This window comes from Pseudophryne corroboree, chromosome 4 (assembly GCF_028390025.1).
Source record: "Pseudophryne corroboree isolate aPseCor3 chromosome 4, aPseCor3.hap2, whole genome shotgun sequence".
NCBI lineage: Eukaryota > Metazoa > Chordata > Amphibia > Anura > Myobatrachidae > Pseudophryne > Pseudophryne corroboree.
The window spans coordinates 357,549,786-357,574,989 of record NC_086447.1 but is presented as its reverse complement, the minus strand read 5'-3'; the positions used below and the strand labels follow the sequence as shown (position 1 = coordinate 357,574,989).

Sequence of the window (25,204 nt, the reverse complement as noted above, 5' to 3'; positions counted from 1 at the left end):
GGTCATATAGCGCCTTATCCCTGTGCTTATACACTGAGAAGCAGAGAAATAGGCTGTAAAAAGTTCACTGTCTGGTCCACTGCCCTGGGACGGGCCAAGCTGTAGGGCTAGTAACAACTGGGGGGCCATCTGCTGCCACATAACGTCTGATCTCTTTTATTCGCCATTCATGCCTCTATATCTCAAATGTTAAGTGATTGAGAGAAATGTTAAAAATTCATATAAAACTAGTATTACAGTACTGTCAGTATCAAAATCTTAAAAAAATATTTATTTTTACTTCATTTGAATACAGGCTGTTCGACGGACTCTATCCTCTGCTGTCTAGGCCACAATAATACCTGTTTTAGAGGATGTTTTTGCGATGAATTTTGTCTGTCAAACCATGACTGTTGTTCAGACTACAACTCAACTTGCAAAGCAGGTAACTACATTGTAACATTTATCTATTTGCATGGAGTATCAATTTCAGTTTTAACTAAATTAGTTGTTATTGTGTTTTTGCTTAGTCTTTTTGCTTAGTGGGTTTACAAAATGGCACATGTTTATTAAGCCTGTATCCTGTGGAAATGTCTGTTTTTCAGGATTATGAAAAATGTAAGTTTTTACAGGAATATATTATCTCTAAAATACAGGAGATACTGATATCTGTGGAGTTTACTTAAAGAGCCACCAAAAAACACAGATGAACAAAAACATCAAGGACAAGTGGACAAGGAAACTCTAGGGGGTCTATGTACTAAGCCTTGAAGAGAGATAAAGTAGACTCAGATAAAGGTGGAGATCTCCTAAGGCTTGAAGAGTGATAAAGAGGAATTTAGATATAAGCAGGGCTGCAACTGAGGGGGGAGGGAGGGGTGCACGTGAACTATGCAGCAGTTTTGAGGGGGGTGCCAAGAGCCGTGCCTCTGCTCCGTCTCTGGACCGTCCCTCAGCTGTTGTAACTTAAATGGATGATTCCCGGAGGTGCTTCTGCTGCTCCCAGATCTCTGAAGACTGTCTGTCTCACAGGGCTTCTCCGCAGCGCTACCTCACACCTAAAGACTCTCCAATGGTCAGTATATAAGCATACCTTATATTTAAAATGCTGGTTTGAGTACCCAGATACAGTATATCCTACCTGAGCGCATGGGCCTCAGCTGCTGAAGTCCACGGGGTCCTAACAGCTTTCCTCACAGCTGCAGCAGGTAGGGAAAACAAAGGGGAGGGGGGCTGTAGTGTAGTGTTCCATGTACGGCATGTAGTGTAGTGGTGCAGTGTATAGGAGCATGTATAAAAGTGGTGTAGTGCAGTGTGGGTGATGTAGTGTAGTGATGTTGTGCAATGTATAGAGGAGATTTAGGGGGCCATTCCGAGTTGTTCACTCGTTGCCGATTTTCGCAACGGAGCGATTAAGGCAAAAATGTGCATGCGCATGGTTCGCAGTGCGCATGCGGTTAGTACTTTTGCTCAAAACTTAGTAGATTTACTCACGTCCGAACGAAGATTTTTCATCGTTGAAGTGATCGGAGTGTGATTGACAGGAAGTGGGTGTTTCTGGGCGGAAACTGGCCGTTTTCTGGGAGTGTGCGGAAAAACGCAGGCGTGTCAGGGAAAAACACGGGAGTGTCTGGAGAAACGGGGGAGTGGCTGGCCGAACGCTGGGCGTGTGTGTGACGTCAAACCAGGAACGAAACTGACTGATATGATCGCTATTTGTGGGTAGGTCTGGAGCTACTCAGAAACTGCTAAGGATGTTCTATTCGCAATTCTGCTAATCTTTCGTTCGCAATTCTGCTAAGCTAAGATACACTCCCAGAGGGCGGCGGCTTAGCGTGTGTAATGCTGCTAAAAGCAGCTAGCGAGCGAACAATTCAGAATCACCCCCTTAGTGTAGTAATGTAATAAGGGGATGTAGTGTGGTAATGTAGTGCAGTGTATAGGGGGATATAGTGCAGTGATATTGTTTAGCTTATAGGGGGATGTAGTTTAGTGATGTAGGGCAGTATATAGGGGCAGTGATGTAGTGCAGTGTAGTGTATGGGGACACACAGGGGGCATGTAGTAGAACACACAGCTGGGGGGGGCATGTGACAGAGAAGTCACGGTAAGCAATTTATCAGATATTTAAAGTGACTAATTTCTAACTATGTCTACCCATATTTACACCACCCACATCACTGTGCACTTACATTTTTTTTTACGTGGGTAGAGAGCACTTACAGTATTGGAACAGCACCTCTTACAGACTAAAGCACATTACCATCTTCACACAAAGGAGACCCAATGTAAACATAGTTTTTTATACCATTTACTGTAGTTTTACCAACAATATATGTACATGTCACACACTAGGAACTAGAGATGAGCGCCTGAAATTTTTCGGGTTTTGTGTTTTGGTTTTGGGTTCGGTTCCGCGGCCGTGTTTTGGGTTCGACCGCGTTTTGGCAAAACCTCACCGAATTTTTTTTGTCGGATTCGGGTGTGTTTTGGATTCGGGTGTTTTTTTAAAAAAACACTAAAAAACAGCTTAAATCATAGAATTTGGGGGTCATTTTGATCCCATATTATTATTAACCTCAAAAACCATAATTTCCACTCATTTTCAGTCTATTCTGAATACCTCACACCTCACAATATTATTTTTAGTCCTAAAATTTGCACCAAGGTCGCTGGATGACTAAGCTAAGCGACACTAGTGGCCGACACAAACACCTGGCCCATCTAGGAGTGGCACTGCAGTGTCACGCAGGATGTCCCTTCCAAAAAACCCTCCCCAATCAGCACATGACGCAAAGAAAAAAAGAGGCGCAATGAGGTAGCTGACTGTGTGAGTAAGATAAGCGACCCTAGTGGCCGACACAAACACCGGGCCCATTTAGGAGTGGCACTGCAGTGTCACGCAGGATGTCCCTTCCAAAAAACCCTCCCCAATCAGCACATGACGCAAAGAAAAAAAGAGGCGCAATGAGGTAGCTGACTGTGTGAGTAAGATTAGCGACCCTAGTGGCCGACACAAACACCGGGCCCATTTAGGAGTGGCACTGCAGTGTCACGCAGGATGTCCCTTCCAAAAAACCCTCCCCAATCAGCACATGACGCAAAGAAAAAAAGAGGCGCAATGAGGTAGCTAACTGTGTGAGTAAGATTAGCGACCCTAGTGGCCGACACAAACACCGGGCCCATTTAGGAGTGGCACTGCAGTGTCACGCAGGATGTCCCTTCCAAAAAACCCTCCCCAATCAGCACATGACGCAAAGAAAAAAAGAGGCGCAATGAGGTAGCTGACTGTGTGAGTAAGATTAGCGACCCTAGTGGCCGACACAAACACCGGGCCCATTTAGGAGTGGCACTGCAGTGTCACGCAGGATGTCCCTTCCAAAAAACCCTCCCCAATCAGCACATGACGCAAAGAAAAAAAGAGGCGCAATGAGGTAGCTGACTGTGTGAGTAAGATTAGCGACCCTAGTGGCCGACACAAACACCGGGCCCATTTAGGAGTGGCACTGCAGTGTCACGCAGGATGTCCCTTCCAAAAAACCCTCCCCAATCAGCACATGATGCAAAGAAAAAAAGAGGCGCAATGAGGTAGCTGACTGTGTGAGTAAGATTAGCGACCCTAGTGGCCGACACAAACACCGGGCCCATTTAGGAGTGGCACTGCAGTGTCACGCAGGATGTCCCTTCCAAAAAACCCTCCCCAAACAGCACATGACGCAAAGAAAAATAAAAGAAAAAAGAGGTGCAAGATGGAATTGTCCTTGGGCCCTCCCACCCACCCTTATGTTGTATAAACAAAACAGGACATGCACACTTTAACCAACCCATCATTTCAGTGACAGGGTCTGCCACACGACTGTGACTGATATGACGGGTTGGTTTGGACCCCCCCCAAAAAAGAAGCAATTAATCTCTCCTTGCACAAACTGGCTCTACAGAGGCAAGATGTCCACCTCATCATCACCCTCCGATATATCACCGTGTACATCCCCCTCCTCACAGATTATCAATTCGTCCCCACTGGAATCCACCATCTCAGCTCCCTGTGTACTTTGTGGAGGCAATTGCTGCTGGTCAATGTCTCCGCGGAGGAATTGATTATAATTCATTTTAATGAACATCATCTTCTCCACATTTTCTGGATGTAACCTCGTACGCCGATTGCTGACAAGGTGAGCGGCGGCACTAAACACTCTTTCGGAGTACACACTTGTGGGAGGGCAACTTAGGTAGAATAAAGCCAGTTTGTGCAATGGCCTCCAAATTGCCTCTTTTTCCTGCCAGTATAAGTATGGACTGTGTGACGTGCCTACTTGGATGCGGTCACTCATATAATCCTCCACCATTCTTTCAATGGTGAGAGAATCATATGCAGTGACAGTAGACGACATGTCCGTAATCGTTGTCAGGTCCTTCAGTCCGGACCAGATGTCAGCATCAGCAGTCGCTCCAGACTGCCCTGCATCACCGCCAGCGGGTGGGCTCGGAATTCTGAGCCTTTTCCTCGCACCCCCAGTTGCGGGAGAATGTGAAGGAGGAGATGTTGACAGGTCGCGTTCCGCTTGACTTGACAATTTTCTCACCAGCAGGTCTTTCAACCCCAGCAGACTTGTGTCTGCCGGAAAGAGAGATCCAAGGTAGGCTTTAAATCTAGGATCGAGCACGGTGGCCAAAATGTAGTGCTCTGATTTCAACAGATTGACCACCCGTGAATCCTTGTTAAGCGAATTAAGGGCTCCATCCACAAGTCCCACATGCCTAGCGGAATCGCTCCGTGTTAGCTCCTCCTTCAATGTCTCCAGCTTCTTCTGCAAAAGCCTGATGAGGGGAATGACCTGACTCAGGCTGGCAGTGTCTGAACTGACTTCACGTGTGGCAAGTTCAAAGGGCATCAGAACCTTGCACAACGTTGAAATCATTCTCCACTGCGCTTGAGACAGGTGCATTCCACCTCCTATATCGTGCTCAATTGTATAGGCTTGAATGGCCTTTTGCTGCTCCTCCAACCTCTGAAGCATATAGAGGGTTGAATTCCACCTCGTTACCACTTTTTGCTTCAGATGATGGCAGGGCAGGTTCAGTAGTTTTTGGTGGTGCTCCAGTCTTCTGTACGTGGTGCCTGTACGCCGAAAGTGTCCCGCAATTTTTCTGGCCACCGACAGCATCTCTTGCACGCCCCTGTCGTTTTTTAAATAATTCTGCACCACCAAATTCAAGGTATGTGCAAAACATGGGACGTGCTGGAATTTGCCCATATTTAATGCACACACAATATTGCTGGCGTTGTCCGATGCCACAAATCCACAGGAGAGTCCAATTGGGGTAAGCCATTCCGCGATGATCTTCCTCAGTTGCCGTAAGAGGTTTTCAGCTGTGTGCGTATTCTGGAAACCGGTGATACAAAGCGTAGCCTGCCTAGGAAAGAGTTGGCGTTTGCGAGATGCTGCTACTGGTGCCGCCGCTGCTGTTCTTGCGGCGGGAGTCCATACATCTACCCAGTGGGCTGTCACAGTCATATAGTCCTGACCCTGCCCTGCTCCACTTGTCCACATGTCCGTGGTTAAGTGGACATTGGGTACAACTGCATTTTTTAGGACACTGGTGAGTCTTTTTCTGACGTCCGTGTACATTCTCGGTATCGCCTGCCTAGAGAAGTGGAACCTAGATGGTATTTGGTAACGGAGGCACACTGCCTCAATAAATTGTCTAGTTCCCTGTGAACTAACGGCGGATACCGGACGCACGTCTAACACCAACATAGTTGTCAAGGCCTCAGTTATCCGCTTTGCAGCAGGATGACTGCTGTGATATTTCATCTTCCTCGCAAAGGACTGTTGAACAGTCAATTGCTTACTGGAAGTAGTACAAGTGGGCTTACGACTTCCCCTCTGGGATGACCATCGACTCCCAGCAGCAACAACAGCAGCGCCAGCAGCAGTAGGCGTTACACGCAAGGATGCATCGGAGGAATCCCAGGCAGGAGAGGACTCGTCAGAATTGCCAGTGACATTGCCTGCAGGACTATTGGCATTCCTGGGGAAGGAGGAAATTGACACTGAGGGAGTTGGTGGGGTGGTTTGCGTGAGCTTGGTTACAAGAGGAAGGGATTTACTGGTCAGTGGACTGCTTCCGCTGTCACCCAAAGTTTTTGAACTTGTCACTGACTTATTATGAATGCGCTGCAGGTGACGTATAAGGGAGGATGTTCCGAGGTGGTTAACGTCCTTACCCCTACTTATTACAGCTTGACAAAGGGAACACACGGCTTGACACCTGTTGTCCGCATTTCTGTTGAAATAGTTCCACACCGAAGAGCTGATTTTTTTGGTATTTTCACCAGGCATGTCAATGGCCATATTCCTCCCACGGACAACAGGTGTCTCCCCGGGTGCCTGACTTAAACAAACCACCTCACCATCAGAATCCTCCTGGTCAATTTCCTCCCCAGCGCCAGCAACACCCATATCCTCCTCATCCTGGTGTACTTCAACGCTGACATCTTCAATCTGACTATCAGGAACTGGACTGCGGGTGCTCCTTCCAGCACTTGCAGGGGGCGTGCAAATGGTGGAAGGCGCATGCTCTTCACGTCCAGTGTTGGGAAGGTCAGGCATCGCAACCGACACAATTGGACTCTCCTTGTGGATTTGGGATTTCGAAGAACGCACAGTTCTTTGCGGTGCTACTGCTTTTGCCAGCTTGAGTCTTTTCATTTTTCTAGCGAGAGGCTGAGTGCCTCCATCCTCATGTGAAGCTGAACCACTAGCCATGAACATAGGCCAGGGCCTCAGCCGTTCCTTGCCACTCCGTGTGGTAAATGGCATATTGGCAAGTTTACGCTTCTCCTCCGACAATTTTATTTTAGGTTTTGGAGTCCTTTTTTTACTGATATTTGGTGTTTTGGATTTGACATGCTCTGTACTATGACATTGGGCATCGGCCTTGGCAGACGACGTTGCTGGCATTTCATCGTCTCGGCCATGACTAGTGGCAGCAGCTTCAGCACGAGGTGGAAGTGGATCTTGATCTTTCCCTAATTTTGGAACCTCAACATTTTTGTTCACCATATTTTAATAGGCACAACTAAAAGGCACCTCAGGTAAACAATGGAGATGGATGGATACTAGTATACAATTATGGACGGACTGCCGAGTGCCGACACAGAGGTAGCTACAGCCGTGAACTACCGTACTGTGTCTGCTGCTAATATAGACTGGTTGATAAAGAGATGTCGTAGTATGTATGTATGAAGAAGAAAGAAAAAAAAACCACGGTTAGGTGGTATACAATTATGGACGGACTGCCGAGTGCCGACACAGAGGTAGCCACAGCCGTGAACTACCGTACTGTACTGTGTCTGCTGCTAATATAGACTGGTTGATAAAGAGATGTCGTAGTATGTATGTATGAAGAAGAAAGAAAAAAAAACCACGGGTAGGTGGTATACAATTATGGACGGACTGCCGAGTGCCGACACAGAGGTAGCCACAGCCGTGAACTACCGTACTGTACTGTGTCTGCTGCTAATATAGACTGGTTGATAAAGAGATGTAGTAGTATGTATGTATAAAGAAGAAAGAAAAAAAAACCACGGGTAGGTGGTATACAATTATGGACGGACTGCCGAGTGCCGACACAGAGGTAGCCACAGCCGTGAACTACCGTACTGTACTGTGTCTGCTGCTAATATAGACTGGTTGATAAAGAGATGTCGTAGTATGTATGTATGAAGAAGAAAGAAAAAAAAACCACGGTTAGGTGGTATACAATTATGGACGGACTGCCGAGTGCCGACACAGAGGTAGCCACAGCCGTGAACTACCGTACTGTACTGTGTCTGCTGCTAATATAGACTGGTTGATAAAGAGATGTCGTAGTATGTATGTATAAAGAAGAAAGAAAAAAAACCACGGTTAGGTGGTATACAATTATGGACGGACTGCCGAGTGCCGACACAGAGGTAGCCACAGCCGTGAACTACCGTACTGTACTGTGTCTGCTGCTAATATAGACTGGTTGATAAAGAGATGTCGTAGTATGTATGTATGAAGAAGAAAGAAAAAAAAACCACGGTTAGGTGGTATACAATTATGGACGGACTGCCGAGTGCCGACACAGAGGTAGCCACAGCCGTGAACTACCGTACTGTACTGTGTCTGCTGCTAATATAGACTGGTTGATAAAGAGATGTCGTAGTATGTATGTATAAAGAAGAAAGAAAAAAAAAAACACGGTTAGGTGGTATACAATTATGGACGGACTGCCGAGTGCCGACACAGAGGTAGCCACAGCCGTGAACTACCGTACTGTACTGTGTCTGCTGCTAATATAGACTGGTTGATAAAGAGATGTAGTAGTATGTATGTATAAAGAAGAAAGAAAAAAAAACCACGGGTAGGTGGTATACAATTATGGATGGACTGCCGAGTGCCGACACAGAGGTAGCTACAGCCGTGAACTACCGTACTGTGTCTGCTGCGACTGGATGATAAATAATGATATAAAAAATATATATATATCACTACTGCAGCCGGACAGGTATATATATTATATAATGACGGACCTGCTGGACACTGTCTGTCAGCAGAATGAGTTTTTTATAGAATAAAAAAAAAAAACACCACACAAGTGAAGTCACACGACGAGTGTTTAACTTTTTCAGGCAATCACAATATAGTATACTACTAACTATACTGGTGGTCAGTGTGGTCAGGTCACTGGTCAGTCACACTGGCAGTGGCACTCCTGCAGCAAAAGTGTGCACTGTTTAATTTTAATATAATATGTACTCCTGGCTCCTGCTATAACCTATAACTGGCACTGCAGTGCTCCCCAGTCTCCCCCACAATTATAAGCTGTGTGAGCTGAGCACAGTCAGATATATAATATATATACATAGATGATGCAGCACACTGGGCTGAGCAGTGCACACAGATATGGTATGTGACTGTCTTGTACTCCTGGCTCCTGCTATAACCTATAACTGGCACTGCAGTGCTCCCCAGTCTCCCCCACAATTATAAGCTGTGTGAGCTGAGCACAGTCAGATATATAATATATACATAGATGATGCAGGCATGCAGCACACTGGGCTGAGCAGTGCACACAGATATGGTATGTGACTGAGTCACTGTGTGTACCGTTTTTTTCAGGCAGAGAACGGATATATTAAATAAAACAACTGCACTGCTGGTGGTCACTGTGGTCAGTCACTAAACTCTGCACTCTCTTCTACAGTATCAGCCTCAGGTCAATCTCTCTCTCTCTCTCCTAATCTAAATGGAGAGGACGCCAGCCACGTCCTCTCCCTATCAATCTCAATGCACGTGTGAAAATGGCGGCGACGCGCGGCTCCTTATATAGAATCCGAGTCTCGCGAGAATCCGACAGCGTCATGATGACGTTCGGGCGCGCTCGGGTTAACCGAGCAAGGCGGGAAGATCCGAGTCGCTCGGACCCGTGAAAAAAAACATGAAGTTCGTGCGGGTTCGGATTCAGAGAAACCGAACCCGCTCATCTCTACTAGGAACCTGCTTTAGAGTTTAGTATGTGACATACTGTACATACAGTGCATGTACAAACATATGGACCATGTGCACCAAAATACATCCGTATGTAAAGCGCCTGAAGATAAATAATGGGTGGTACAAGTGTTACTTCAGTTAGCTGAGTACAGTAAGGACAGATCACATTAGTACTGTAGCTTACATGCAGCATGTGATTATGTAGATGCAACATACTGTAATACGATGTGGACAGTTACCTAGACATGTTTCTTTGGAGGTGTGTTTTTTTGTTGATATTGGAAGTTTAGAGGAGGGGGGCCTGGAAATTACTTGGCACTTTCCTGAGACCCTCAATCTGCTTCCTTGAGAGCAGAGTGGGGGCCTCTTATGAGCTTGTTCATCTTAATATGGGACTAATTCAAAGAAGTAAGCAAGCCCAGTGGTTTGCGTACATCTCCATGGTTGCTGTACTGCACATGTGCGGGATCCATACTGCACATGTGCAGAACTGATCCTACGTCATCGGACAGCAACTGAGACCATTTTTAAAAAATGGGTCGTGTCAGCCCTGAGTGACCTAAGGGTTATTCAGATGACTGATGTTTATGCAGATGATCAGATACTGCGTCATCAGACACAGCAGCGTATCCTAGAAGCCAGCAGGAGGCCTCTTTTTACACAAGCCCCCTCCTGTGGCATTAGCATATCTTCGCACAGCAGCTGTGTTCAAAGTCGTAGCTGCCATGTACTGTGTCCACCTTGGAATCAGGCCTTATATTCTCTAGACACATGTCCTAGTGCATCATTTTCAACTCATTAATTATTGATTTACAAAAGCTTTATCTGATCATTCTTGAAGACTACCATGATTGCTTTTAAATACATACCTCTTTGAAAATGCGAAAATAATCTATTTCATTGTGATAATTTAAAGGTCATGTTCTTTTTGGCATGCTGTCAGGATCCCGGTGGTTGAAATCCTGATGGTCAGAAATCAGATGGATCACTCAGTAAGTACCGGGAGTTAGAGTAAGGTTAAGGGTTAGTGTTAGACATTAAGAGGAGGGCTAGGGTTAGGATGTGAGGGGTAGTAAGGGTTAGGCTGCAGGAGGGGTGGGTTAGGGTTAGGATTAGAGTGAGAGTAAGAGTTAAAATACTCATTGGGATCAGTCATTTTGAACGTTGGGATGCTACTGCTAGCATTCTGGCCGTCAGGATTTCAACCACAGGGATATCAATACCATCCTTTTCTTTTCAACTTTATGATCATTCATAATCAAAACAGGTAATTCAGCTGAGACACCTAGCACCATGACTGCAGAGTATCCTTCAGCATCAGCAACAACTGCTGAAACCATACTCAACATAACAACACTGACAGTGGGTAACGGGACAGCCCTTGTACAGCAATCTACAGTATATCATACTGTTACATCAAGAAGCAACACTACTCGGACAAGTCAGCAATCAGCTGTCACATCAGTAAACCTTCCACAATCCAGTCCATCTACATTGGGAGAAAGTACAGCATTGGCTACTCAGAGGTTTAGTTCAAGTACAACACTGCAACCTGTAGAAACTGCAATCATGGAAATGATAGGTAAGCATGTGTTCACCCTTGCTATGTTAAGGGGGTTTTATATTGTTCATAAACACTGTCATTCACAATGCAGAATATCATGTCTACAGTAAAGACATAACAAAGCAACATTCACAAAATATCAGATTTCCAACTATATATAAAAAAAATGTTGTTGTAATAATTTAAAGTTCATGTTTTTTTCAAATGTTTTACACTCAAATTTAAAACAGGTAATACAAATGGGACACCTAGTACACTGACTGCAGTGTATCCTTCATCATCAGATACAACTACAGAAGCCATACTCAGCACACTATTACCATCGACAGTGCAACATGTGATGACAACAGGACAGCAATATACAATATCGTATACTGTTACATCATTTGGAAACAACACTACTCAGAGAAGTCAGCAATCAACTGTCACACCAGGTTAGTCCATTACCATTAGTTCCTCCATGACCCTTCATCATCCTCACTGTCCTCCACTAAACCTGTATTTGCACCGTACTCCAATGTAAGACCTGGCCACTCACCTTCCAGTGACATTAGCAAGGCCCCCTTCCTCTAAAGATGGTTGATCCTAGGCATTGCAACTTGCATTCCTCCATTTGAAGGACCAGGTCCACATCATTGACCTTCTACAACTCAGACTGACCTGTTAGGGACTCAGCAGCCTAAATACACTTTCCTTGCCCACTGGTTGGAGATGTGCAGCCCTCTGCTTTACAGGCACATTTAATACTAGGTCTCTTTTATGGGCTTTAATCCACTGATCTCTGAAATACCAAACCTCATTTGGATTACTACCTGGGTCCACATCTCTACACCATTGTTTTATATGGCTCACTTCTGCTTATAGCTTTATTCTCTTTGCTCTGGTCTAATGGATCCTGGCCTTCCCCCTATTCAACTTCATTTTGAGTCTACTTTCCTACTGTACCTGGAAGCTGATATTGCCATTTTAATGTGATTTTGCCACTGATTCACTTCACTACTACTGTTCCTCTTGACTGCCACTGTTTCTCCCTCTGTCCTCAATTCTCGTCCTTATCTTTTTCCTTCAACCTCCTCCCTCTTCCCCTATTTCTATACTGTACTGTCTTGAATTTTTACTCAGTTTCATAGCCTACCCTGTTTAGTTTTTCTACCCCATGCTCATTACTCAATGTCACTGATTCAACACCCTACAGTGCCACTTTTTCTGTAACTATACCACCCAAATTGGTGACAGTAATGCTATGCACTCCCATTTACTTCTCCTACTTACCTAGCCCCATCACCGCTTCTTTTAGCTACACAGAATTCCCACTTAAATCCGATATCCTCCACAACTCTCTTCCTACTGTGCCCCTTGTTCACCTTTCTTCCCATCCATCCTCTACTGCTCTTCCTGCCATTAGCCTTACTTTCTCCCATCTGCTAGTAACCCAGCCAACTTAATTTTCTCTCACCCGGTCCTCTTTCTTGTGCTACAAAATTCCAGACCTGTCTGTAACAAACTGGCATCAGTACATAATCTTTATTTTTCCAACTCCCTTAAATTTATAGCTATAATAAATATTAGCATTTGTCAAACTGCTTTTTCTTTCTTCTCGCTCTCTCTCTCCCTCTCTCTGTGCTCCTCTTTCCCTACTCCACCTGCCCTAACAACCGGTAAGGAAGAGGGTGGCATGCTTATCCCACCAGTGGATTTATTGAGTAATTCCTCAAACCCCTCCTTTCCTTTTTTGAAGTCCGGTCTTTCTACATTAATAATCCCACAGATTATTTTGCTTCTAAACTTTTTACTTTCTCTCTATATTGACCTAAATCAATAGACCTTTTCCCTTTTTCACTCCAGTGGTCGTGCTTTTTGCATCATCTTTTACCACTTCTGTGACATCTGTTAGTCAACTTCCCCTTCCTTCTCTTTGGCCATCAACTCATCTCCCTCGTTTTCCCTTATTCCATTTCCCCCCTCCACCAAGGCTACTCTCATGTGGCTCAACCATGATGACCAGATCTTTGACTCTTTTTTTTTAACCTTCCCTTGAGTTGCTTCTTTTCAATATCTCTCCATAACAAGGCTGTTTACCTTTATTACTCTAACATCCACCTTGGATTCCGCTGCATGGGTGGTTACTCTCACTGTTGATTCACACTCCAACCCTGCCACTGTAGATTTATCTGCTTGATCCAACAAATGTTCAAACATTGTGGGGAAGATCCCATTTACTCTGACTTCCTTTGTTTCAAATTCATGCTCTGCTCTTTCTCTTTACAAGTACTCTTACAGTATTTCAAATCTCTCATCTCCTCCGAATCCTCCAACCCTATACAACCTTCAAATTATTACTCTGCATCCCTCCTCCATCATTGCCCTTAACTTTGCTATTTCCTTTTTCTCCAAAATTGCTTCCTTCCACTAGTACTGTACCTTTCCTCACAAAATCCACCAACTTTAATTATTTTGGCTTAGCAGACTCCTTATGGCTGGCTATATTTCATCACACTATGAACATCTAGGTTGGTCTTTACTAAGGTTCAGTTTTCTTTATGGCTATGTACTTTATACATCAGAACGATATCGCTATGATGCGATATCGTCTGCACCGGGACCCAACATCGGCAAGTGCATACACACTTTCCAATGTCGCGAGCGATGGTGCAACAGGGGTGCAGGGGCCATGCTGCATACAGCAGCATGGCCCTCATAGGCGATTTCTCGGGAGTGCATATCTTCAGAGACATTGTGCATACACCCTGGATGATATTGTGACCAATGTGCAGAGGCGGATTGGCCATAGGGCTTACAGGGAAGATTCCCAGTGGGCCGACGCACCCGTGGGGCCTGTTTTGTTTGAGGACATGTGATCCTATTTATAGACATAATAAATAAGATGCAAAATAATTTGCATATATGAAAATGACTTTGCCACTTAGCCTGTGATTGCAGATGATCTAGTGTATGCTCTGTCTGCCTGCTTGGCTGACGTATAAGATTGAGTGAATAGTGATTGGGTGTAATAAGCAAGAAAATATATCTTTCTAAAGAATTATATAGTTTCCTAAATTCTGAAGGTGTATCATATAATGTGCTCATAATAATAAGTTTATTTCCTTTTAACTTCCCCCTTGATGCTAGACATGCCCACTATCTGGAAAGTCTTGGGGGGAGGGTGCTGCTGCCATGGCCCATGGCTAGACCTTACACCTCTGGTGCTACCCATGTGAGGCCACTAGTACAAATTTTTCCAGGGCCACTTTTTGTTCCCAATCCGCCCCTGCCAATGTGTCCGATTTGGGAATATTGTGCCAATATCGTTCTGGTGTGTACGCACATTAAGATTTCCAAACTGTCACACCTTGGATGCTGTTTTCAGTTTCAAATTATAAAATGGTCAAACTGTACATTCCTAACTACAGTATATCATGTCAAACACCAACTAGATATGTGTGCCAGACAATTCTGTTCAGATAGTTTCATAAAAATGAATTTTCTTTTTCCCACAGACCAAGCAAGTTTGTATTTATCTCTTCATATCTCAACATTATTGAATAAACTAGAAAGGGAACAGCAAATAATATACCAGGTAATAATTTGGTGTAAGTAATAGTACACTATTTGCATAACTTAATTCTTCACTTTTTCTCCCCCCTCTATTCTATATCTGCGTGCACAAAGGAAATAATCATGATTATGCACATACATATTTACAGTTTATTTGATATAATAAAGTTTACAATTGGATACATTTACTGTAGTTAATTAAGTGCAAAGTAAAAAGGGGGTCGTGCCCATGGCAACTCATCAGATTCAAGCTATCATATTTCCATTCACCCCAACATTTCTACAGAGGTAAAAAAAAAAAAAATGGAGTGTGGACTCCATATAGGGGGCATGCAGCCACCCCCATGGCGTTACGGCCATTGCTTCAAAGAGCTACTGTAGTTCACCCTAACCCAGCTGACTTGTGGGACTGCAGGACAGACCCCGCAAATCAGGACTGTTGAGATTCATGCATTTCTATTGCAGATTACAAAACAAAAACTACCGGTAATATCTGATTGATTTTTATGGTTAATAAAACTATTTTACCATACCCTTACTTTTTAAAAATGTTCCCTACAGGTTTTCTTCTTGCAAAAACCCACATAGTCCTTTGATTTACAGCATACAATATATGTTACATGAATCTACATCCATAGATTCAATCACATGCCTCCTTGACACATTTCATATATCATATTGCCAAAGAGGGAAGCTTTTTTTTTTTCTGGAGTAAAGCAGAAATGAAGGTGGTTGAGATAAGTTTACTTCCTGTAAGATGATAACCCAGAGAACAATAATTTGCACTTGGCTGCCCAATAATTGGAAACAGAATTTCATATTTTATTGATTAGCAGGTGAGTCAAGGTTATAGGGGGTAATTCTGAGTTGATCGCAGCAGGAACTTTGTTAGCAGTTGGGCAAAACCATGTGCACTGCAGGGGAGGCAGATATAACATGTGCAGAGAGAGTTAGATTTGGGTGTGGTGTGTTCAATCTACAATCTAAATTGCAGTGTAAAAATAAAGCAGCCAGTATTTACCCTGCACAGAAACAAAATAACCCACCCAAATCTAACTCTCTCTGCACATGTTATATCTGCCTCCCCTGCAGTGCACATGGTTTTGCCCAACTGCTAACAAAGTTCCTGCTGCGATCAACTCAGAATTACCCCCATAGATTTGTGTGGACCCCGTGATTTAGATTTGGTTCTAATTCATTATTTGGTTTTGACAAAACTACACTCAAGTATTTTGGTTCAGATTCGGTTGTTGGTTTGGTTAAAACTCAATAAATCAATAAAAGCAAAACACCACTCAATCTGTGCCATAAACACCAGGCTGCAACATTAGCAACAGCCATTGTAGCACTTTGTATACAGATTCAAACTCATTCGAACACATATATACAAGTTTCAAAAAATGCTTGGTGCAAGGCAGGTTGAATGGCACCTAGCATGCGGATAAGGGCAGTTTGGCACAAATGCAGTAAAGTGTATGAGGACTCATCAGTACCAGTTTTGAGGTGAGGCAAATGTGAGCAGAAATAATTTGGAAAATGTAGAGAGAAGTGGAGTGATTTTAAAGGTATAATATGTTAGGGTTGGGAATTTAAATTGTACTCTGAGATAGATGTGAAGCCAGTAAAGTAGGAGACAGAGAAAAGAGACAAACACAGTTTCAGAAGAAGTAAATGAGATAGAACTCAGCATTAAGGATAGTCTGAAGATGGGACGAGTGAGTGGAAGGGCCTGCAATAGTCCAAGTGGAAAACTGCAACAGCATGGATGAAGATTTTGCCACACATTATGAGCCGAAATACACATTACGCCACACAGTATGAGCCGAAAGTCACAATATGCCATATGGTATGAGCTGAAATTCACATTATGTCACACAGTATGAGTCAAATTCACATTACACCACACAGTATGAGCTGAAAGTCACAATATGCCATATGGTATGAGCTGAAATTCACATTATGTCACACAGTATGAGTCAAATTCACATTACACCACACAGTATGAGTCAAATTCACATTACACCACACAGTATGAGTCAAATTCACATTACACCACACAGTATGAGTCAAATTCACATTATGTCACACAGTATGAGTAAAATTCACATTACGCCATACAGTATGAGTCAAACTCACATTACGCCACACAGTACGAGCTGAAATTCATGTTATACCACACAGTACGAGCCGAAAATAATTTTATACCACTCACTCACAGAGACACTCAAGTCAATGAATTTGTTTGAATTTGTCCTCGTCTGGCTCCGTCCTAAGAAGAATGCTGTATGCTGCTCCTCCACAGTGGTGTTGGCATGGCACATGAAGAGTGAGAGCGTGGGTGGGTGGGAGGGTGCACAGTGTGAGATCATTACCTCACATTGCGCAGTTAGAGGTGGAGCCAAGAGGTTTACATGCACCCATAATTAACACATTATATGCCACATAGCACCCTCTGAACACATTATATGCCACACAGCACCTCCCCCCCAACACATTATATGCAACAAAGTACCCCAACACATTATATGCCACACAGTGCCCACAACACTTTGGGCCTAATTCATATCTGTTCGCGCGTCGTACAGGTACAAAGCAGGTCGTTGCTGTGCTATGAATTTAACGAAGAATCCATTTGCACAGCCGATTGCAAGGAGATTGACAGGAAGAGGGTGTTTGTGGGTGTCAACTGACCGTTTTCTGGGAGTGTTTGGAAAAACGCAGGCGTGTCGAGGTGTTTTCAAGGCGGGTGTCTGACGTCAATTCCAGACTCGAATAGGCTGAAGTGATCGCAGCGGCTGAGTAAGTTGTGACCTACTCAGAAACTGCACACACTTTTTTTGTACTGCTCGGCTGCACATGCGATCGCACACTTGCAAAGCTAAACTACACTGCCCTGTAGGCGACGACTATCTGTTCACAGCGCTGCAAAAAATAGCTAGCGAGTGAACAGATCTGAATCAGGCCCATTATATGACACATAGTGCACCTCCAAACACATTATAGGCCTCATTACCCCCCAGCACCCCCGTTTAAACAGACAGCATAGCCCCCAGCAACCCTCCCCCTTCACAGACAGACAGATGCAGCATCAACAATAACCCCCCCCTTCCCCATAAACAGGCAGGACAGCATCATTACCCACTCCCCATAGATAGACAGCGTAGCACCATCATCCCCTCTCCCTCATAGACAGGACAGCACCATCAACCCTCCCCCCATAGACATTTTAGAGTACCAGCGCTGCCCACGTCATGTGTCTCAACTGGTTCTGCTCCACGGAGTTACGTGCCTGGCCACTGGCAGGAACAATGAAGCTATAAGCAGCGCTGCTACAATGTCCCTGCACCGCCAAAATCAGCGCTCTTTTCTCTCACAGAGGAGCTGGCTACTCCTCTTACATGTCAGCCTGAGCGGCCAGCTTTGCAAAGTGCAGGGAGCGACTGTGCAAGCCGAGGCTGAGCTGAAGGAAAGAAAACTCAGCTCCTCGATTTGTTGCCCAGCGGTAAATCCGCAAACACCCCTCCCCGGACTCATTGTACTGCGGCATGGCCCTGGACTTCAGTCTCTCCCCCCCCCCTCCCCTCCCCGGACACTGTACTGCGTCATGGCCTTGGACTTCAGACCCCCTGTCCCCCAGACACTGTACTGCGGTGTGGCCCTGGACCTGAGACCCTCCCCCCGTACACTGTACTGCGGCGTGGCCCTGGACTTCAGACCCCCCCCGAACACACTGTGCTGTGGCTCACTTACAAGTTCTTGAAGGCCACATTTCTCCACTGGGCTGAGCTCCTCTACTTTCCATGCTGCTCAGTCACGTGTGCCACTATGCAGCAGAGGAGGGCTACACTGTGACTGACAGCGGAGAGGGCATGAGCTGGTGCTGGTCCCAGCAGCAGCAATCCAATCAGGATGTGCTGACAGCCTGCTGGGGCCGGCTCAGCTTCACATGTGATGTCCATACTCTGCAAAAAAAGAAAAACTCTGCTGCAGCGCTGCTCCTGGGCCCCATCCGTGGACAGGCCCCCTGACACTCGTGGGGCCCTAAGCGGATGCCTAGGATGCCTAGCAGTAAATCTGCCACTGCTGGGTGGCCCCCAGCATGTGAGGAGATGGATGCAGATCTTGCTACGTATGCAGCAATCTGTGTCCATTTCCGAGTAAGCCACATGGTGTGGCTATCAAATAACAAGACTGTACTTGTAAAAAAGAAACCATAGTGAGTGAGTTAAAAGGTAGTAAGGGAACAGAGACCTTGGACTTTCCCAAAATGGTTTTGCAAGTTTCACCACTCTCACACAGAAAGTTCACTCTCACATAGCATTTGAACAAGTTGTATTTTCCTGTGCGTCATAAAAATGCTTAGTTAAAAAGTAGAGCAACATGTTAACTTTTTTTTGTTAAATTGAATAAAATGCCCACTGAATTTTCATCTGCGCATGTGTTTAAGTGCACAAAACATTTTAGTGACAGTTGCAAGGATGATGAAGGCCTTGCACATCAAAAACAAACAAAAATGTGGATACATTTAGAGAAATGTTTGAATTGACCGTTGACTCAGCTTCCAAAAACATCGACAAGTTTTCCATCAAGATCTTAACATGACAAAAGTTTGTGCTGAGATGGTTCCAAGGCTTCTCACTGCCGAGCCTAAAAGTGAATTTGTACAGATATTTTGGAACACATTCAAGCAGATTTGCATTTTTTAGAGTTATTACCTGTGATGAAACATGGATTTTCCAGTACAATACTGAGCAGGGGCGTATCTATAGAGGAGGAGGCCTGTGTGCAGGATCCATCTGGGCACCCTCCTCCCTAGCTGGCAGCGCTGTACAGCTCTGGGCAATAGGGTCCCTAGGGGACCCTAGCACTGTCCCAGAGCTTAGAGCGCATACGCAAATCGCCGGGAAAATACAGTAGTGCGGTGGACATTTTCCCAGTGATTTTCCTATTGCACATGCGCAAATCACCAGAAAAATGGTGCTGTGCCATTTTATCAGTGATTTCTGCAGTGCTGTTGCTGTGTTGTGGGATACCGGAGCGTAAGTATTTAAATTAATGGGTGCAGGGTATGCGGTGTGGGCCCCCGAGGGCCCGTTTGCACCACACTCACTGCACCCATTATAAATACAACAGTGATACTGAGACAAAATGCCAGTCCATGCTCTGGAAAACACTATCATCACCAAGAAAGTAGAATGCACATCAAAGCAAATCCAAATTTAAAGCCATGTTAATTGTTTTGTTTGACATTATGGGTGTTATTTTGGAAGACTGGGTACCAGAGGGCAGTGAATCAATATTACTACAAAAATGAAAGAGGTCAGAGTTGTGGATAAATGGTTTCATCCTCCATCATGATAACGCACTAGCCCACACAGCTCTATGAAGTAGTTTTTGGCTGAGAAACAGATTGAAGTGCTAGAACACCCTCCATACTCGCCAGACCTAGCACTGTGTGACGTCTTTCTTTTCCCTAATGTCATGTCTGTACTCAAGGGAACCCATTTTGAATCAGTCACTGAGGAAAAGAAGAAAACGACAAAGCTGTTAAGAAAGCTGACAAATAATGAGCTACAGCCCAGCTTTGACCAATGAAAAAATAAGAATGCAGAGGTGTGTGGAAGCAGAAGGGGAGTACATAGTAGGGGAAAGGAGTTAAAATGTTCTTAAAATAAAATGTAAATGTAAATTATAGCATCAGTCTCATTATCTAATAGGCACATCTAGAAATTTGCATGGGTGCTGTATAACAAATAAGTGATATTGTTGCTGGAGTGTGAAAGTACAAAATTAAAAAAATGACCTTAGCACAGGGGTAAGTAGTTTCTCAGCAGTAAAGTTTTGTAAGAAGAAACACTACTGAAATGGTAGTTGTTAAACAGCTACTTTAAATGGTATATTATAAGACTGTTGCAAAAACAATTGTTAAGGTGCATACACACGGAGCGATATAACTGAGCGATTTTGACTATATATTCAAAATCGCTCCGAAAGTTAGTGCATATCTCTCCATGTGTACACAGCCAGCGATAGCGATGCACCAGTGGCAAACGCAGGATATATATATATATATATATATATATATATATATACACACACATACAGTACACGTATAGATACACATGTATATATATCACATGTGTATGTGTATGTGTGTGTGTGTTTCTATGTATGTATGTATGTATGCATGTATGTTTATACATGTGTATATATGTATGCACATGGATATATATGTACTATAATTAAAAGAAAGTAAACTTTTATTAAGCACTTACAAGTGCCACCAGGAAGACAGCAGGCTGCAGAGGATGCTAGACAGCCATTAATAATACTCATGCAGCAAAAAAAAAAATATATATATATATTTATTTATTTTTGGTGGAGGGGGGTTTCTGGGTGCTCGGAAACCCCCCTGGGTGCGCCACTGATGCGCGTCCCTGCCAGGTCGCTATCGCTGCTAAAAATAGACTGTGCAGGCAAGTCAATTTTGGCTATGTCGCTGGGAAAGAAAAAGCGTCCCCTTGCTTGAATGAGTTAGCAAAAATCGCCCATAGCCAAAATCACTGGAAAAGTTAGTCAAAATCTCCTACTGCCAGTTCAAGGGAAATCGCTCAGACAAAATCTCTCATAGTCAAAATCTCTCCGTGTGTATGCACCTTTAGAGAAAATATACATTTGTGAGGATTATGTTCCCTTAATTGAACTGCAAGTAAATTTTGTTGGTGAACAACCCTACTGTACATAAAATTATTGTTATGGGAAGCTACAGCTGTACTGGTCCACAAAGTCTGCTCCTGATGCCTGTACTTACTGTACCTTTTCCCCTCAGGTGAACAAATTCCTGAAAATTACATTTCCAAAACAAAATGTAACTGTCATATGGAAAGGGGAGAGAGCCATTACAAGACAATAATGACAACATACTCTACATGAAATGTCCTATAAAGGAAAAATTGCCACAATGGGAAGAGAGAAAGAACTTTTGTAAAATGTTTATTATTCTCAAATGTTAATAGAATCACTTACAATTTAGTAAGTAGATTAGTAATAGAACGCCTTATCTGTATGTAGTGCAATGAGTAGCAACCTTAGAAGAGAAATAAAAACCACAATTCCATCATGTGTATCATCTGTATTCCATTTCCAACTGTATTCCACAATGCTTAACTGATGCGTTTCATACTGTGCTCTTCCTCAGTGACAACCACTGACATACAGTACACATAACTTCACTGTCAAAGTCCTGTCATGTCTGCTATTTATACACCTTTGGCTTTTACCTATTTCTGTGGCATTGTCAGTCAGGTCATAGGCATAAATATACTGACTCTGCCATTCACAATGTATCTTTGCCTCCCTTAGTTATGTTATACTGTGTTTAATGCTAAATATACTCCTATATAAAAAAATAGGTGCAGTGTTCACACATGAACTATAGAAGCAGAATGTAGTTTTTACTGTTACCCCAATGTTATCTACACAGACAGTGCCCTAGTCAGAATTGAACTCAAGGCCCCAGCACTTTCAGTCAGCAACACTAACCATCACACCACCATTCTGCCCTAGCATAATACATATATTCATATTCACAATGATATGCTGCTATGTTTTAAACACTGCAGTATACACTACATGCTGTAGCATTCAACTGCTTATGAGCTGTGGTATAGAGGCAATTTTACACTTTGACATTTAAGTGCATTGAAAGCATATACACATGCCAAGGGAGGGCATTTAATGAGGTAATGTGAGGAAGTTATCTTGTAGAGCAAGTATTGGGGCACATACAGTATAAAGCTTCATATAATTGCTTTTACTACTTCAGATATTTGCCTCAATAATGCGAGGGTGGGATGGAGTGTGTAGTCGTGGCAGTAGGGGTGTGTTTCCACCAATGTGTCTCTTACTGACCACTGGATCACTTGTGCATGCTCTATACCTGATGGAAAGTACAAACGAATGATGATGATGATGATGATGATGATGATGATGATGATCAATGGCCGCATCTCACCAACTCAATAACCCTAAATCATTTACATTTTTGCTGATATTATAGTAATAATGCTGATGGGATATTTTTGCATTATTTCTGTGAGTTTAGCGATCAATCTGTATAAAAAAGCAAACTCCCATTTCATGTTTTAAGGGAAAGGCAACTACTTTGTGTACTGATGTCTACTTTATAGAAACTAAAATACAAAATATATGCACCTTTTCCTAATTTTGATTTACATGGTCTCTGTGACTTTAACAGTTGAGCTGTGGGGGTCTTGAGGTGCAAAGTACTGATTTTTGTAAATTTGCACATGCACTGGACCCATTCTGCGCATGCACGAACGGGTCCTGCTGCATTGGATGCAGGAGAGGCATGAGATTGTCATTGTTTGATGCCGTTTTTGGGGCAGCAACAGGATCCGTTTGGACACACGGAGGTGTGTCGCTGCCGTTATGGGTTGGCAAGAGACCAGAGATCTCCTTAGCAGGATGGAGATTTCTTTGCCCTAATGGGAGGGTTTCGTGGCAGCATGGGTCCTGCAAGCTGCCTGATGGTGGGTGCTTTCATCCGATGCTGCGTCCTAGGACGGAAGTGGGATCATTACTGCAGCAGGAGGTGTTTGCATGTAATAGACTCCTCATGCTGCATCTACATACAGCGCTATCACTGCTGCTTCTAAGGAAGCAGCAGTGATAGGTAATCCAACCGCACTGATGACCCTTTGTAGTCAGTATGAATTGTGCACAGTCCTTTTTTTTTTTTTTACTATGATGCTGAATCCACATAATCTGTTGCAACCCTGGTGTACTATATTTGTTTCTGTTTTCTGCCGACATAAAGGAGGCACATTAATGTATATCATAGTAAATGGCAAATAATGGGTTTATTGCTATTAAATCTACATAAATACTAGGAAAAAACATATACATTATTTTGTTATTCTAATGTGGGGTGCCAATCTAAACCCAAATGCAGGTGCCACGGAACAATGATGCTGCAGCTCGTTAGGCTCTGTACCCTAGGCTGTGGCATCACTTGCCCATCCTAGTTTTGGCCCTTTGGATACATTTGCTGCCAATGACTTAGAAAACATTATTTATTATATTTGTAACATATCTCCACATTTCTAAAGTTATCTATAGATATATATATATATATATACAAATAAAAAATGCATATCATGAAAAAGTATATGATTTATCCACCATAAAAATGAATACCTAGCACATATGTGGCCATGACCCCTCTAAAAGATTAAAAATAAATACACTGCCACATGCTACATAGGATCATGGGTAATGAGTACCTCCAGTGATGTGCAGTCAGGTGAGGCATAGCCTCTCCTGTCATTCTCCAGTATACGAAAAGAAAAAGGTGTCTGTTGCACAGGAAATATACAATATTATGTTTTATTTTTATTTTATTATTCAGTTGGAGACCCCTGATTATGATGTATTGCAATCGTTATTAATAGGTGGGGGTGCTAGTACAGATTATAATATGTATAGAAGAAAGGGGGGAGAAAAGGGATCTGTTTTCAGTACACTTGTAGTTTGAAATATAACTTTTATTGATCTACAGTATTTGAGAATTTTTATATACTTCTAAAATAAGCAGGTGCAAAATTTCTAAAAAACGTGTATTAATGTGAAGAAAGATTATGACAATATGAACAACAAAAAGCAATAAAAATAAGCCAAGTGTCTTTTATTTGTCTCTCAAATTATTTCACTAAATATAATAGTGTGATCAAGAGTGAATTGTGACCCCAATTTAGCATCACTCGTAAATGTTCGCACTGTTTGGGGGGCAACAGAGGTGTGTGCAGACTGTTTGTGGGGCAGACCGCAGCAGCTGCATTATGTCACAAGCAGCCGCTGCAACCCAAAAGATGGCGGCCCGCCATCTGCCTTTGCAGCTAGGCTACGAAAGGCAGGGGGCAACCCTAATCATGCAAGCGCATTTCTGTGTAGCGAAGTGCTCGCATGTTAGCATATGGGAGGGGGGGCGGGGGGACCTGGCATGCGGGTCAGACTTGCCCTGTGCTGGGCTTTCCACCAAATGTTAGTGTAAAGGGTTGTAGTTGTGCGATTTTTCGCACAACTCCAAACCATGTTTGCTGAATTAGGCCCTGTATCTGCTTCAATAATTATACATATTGCACTTTTTCTGAAGCATTAGCTGTCAAACTAATGTTAAATGACAATAAAGCTCATCTAGATATAATCTTCAATACATACGAGACGTGTTTGATTCTTGGCAGGCTGCCAGGAGACCTGATGTATTTTTGATACAAATTTATAAAATATATTCATTTAACAGTGAATACAAGGCTGCAGTTGTTACATCTGTATCAATGTTTATGGTGTGTTTATTTGGATTCCTGTGTCTCTCACTACAGTGTGTCAGACAAGGAAAATATTTTATATGTTGAGATTATATCAGATGAAACATATCTTAGGTATTGGCAAGGATATCGGCATCAGCATTGTAATCCTTGTCGGGATCCCGGTGCCGGTATTCCAGTCAATGGGGGTCATTCCGAGTTGTTCGCTCGCAAGCTGCTTTTAGCAGCTTTGCACA

The 25,204-nt window shown here is 43.5% G+C and overlaps 1 protein-coding gene across 1 annotated transcript; it reads left to right on the top strand.

The window, feature by feature from the left end:
• The first annotated feature begins 297 nt into the window (after positions 1-297).
• LOC134909539 (uncharacterized) lies at positions 298-20,238 on the top strand. Its single transcript, XM_063916528.1, has 5 exons — positions 298-424; positions 10,771-11,085; positions 11,298-11,501; positions 14,565-14,644; positions 20,119-20,238. Exons 2-5 carry the CDS (start codon positions 10,797-10,799, stop codon positions 20,215-20,217), a joined length of 672 nt encoding a protein of 223 aa, XP_063772598.1. The 5' UTR covers positions 298-424; positions 10,771-10,796; the 3' UTR covers positions 20,218-20,238.
• The last annotated feature ends 4,966 nt before the right edge of the window (positions 20,239-25,204 follow it).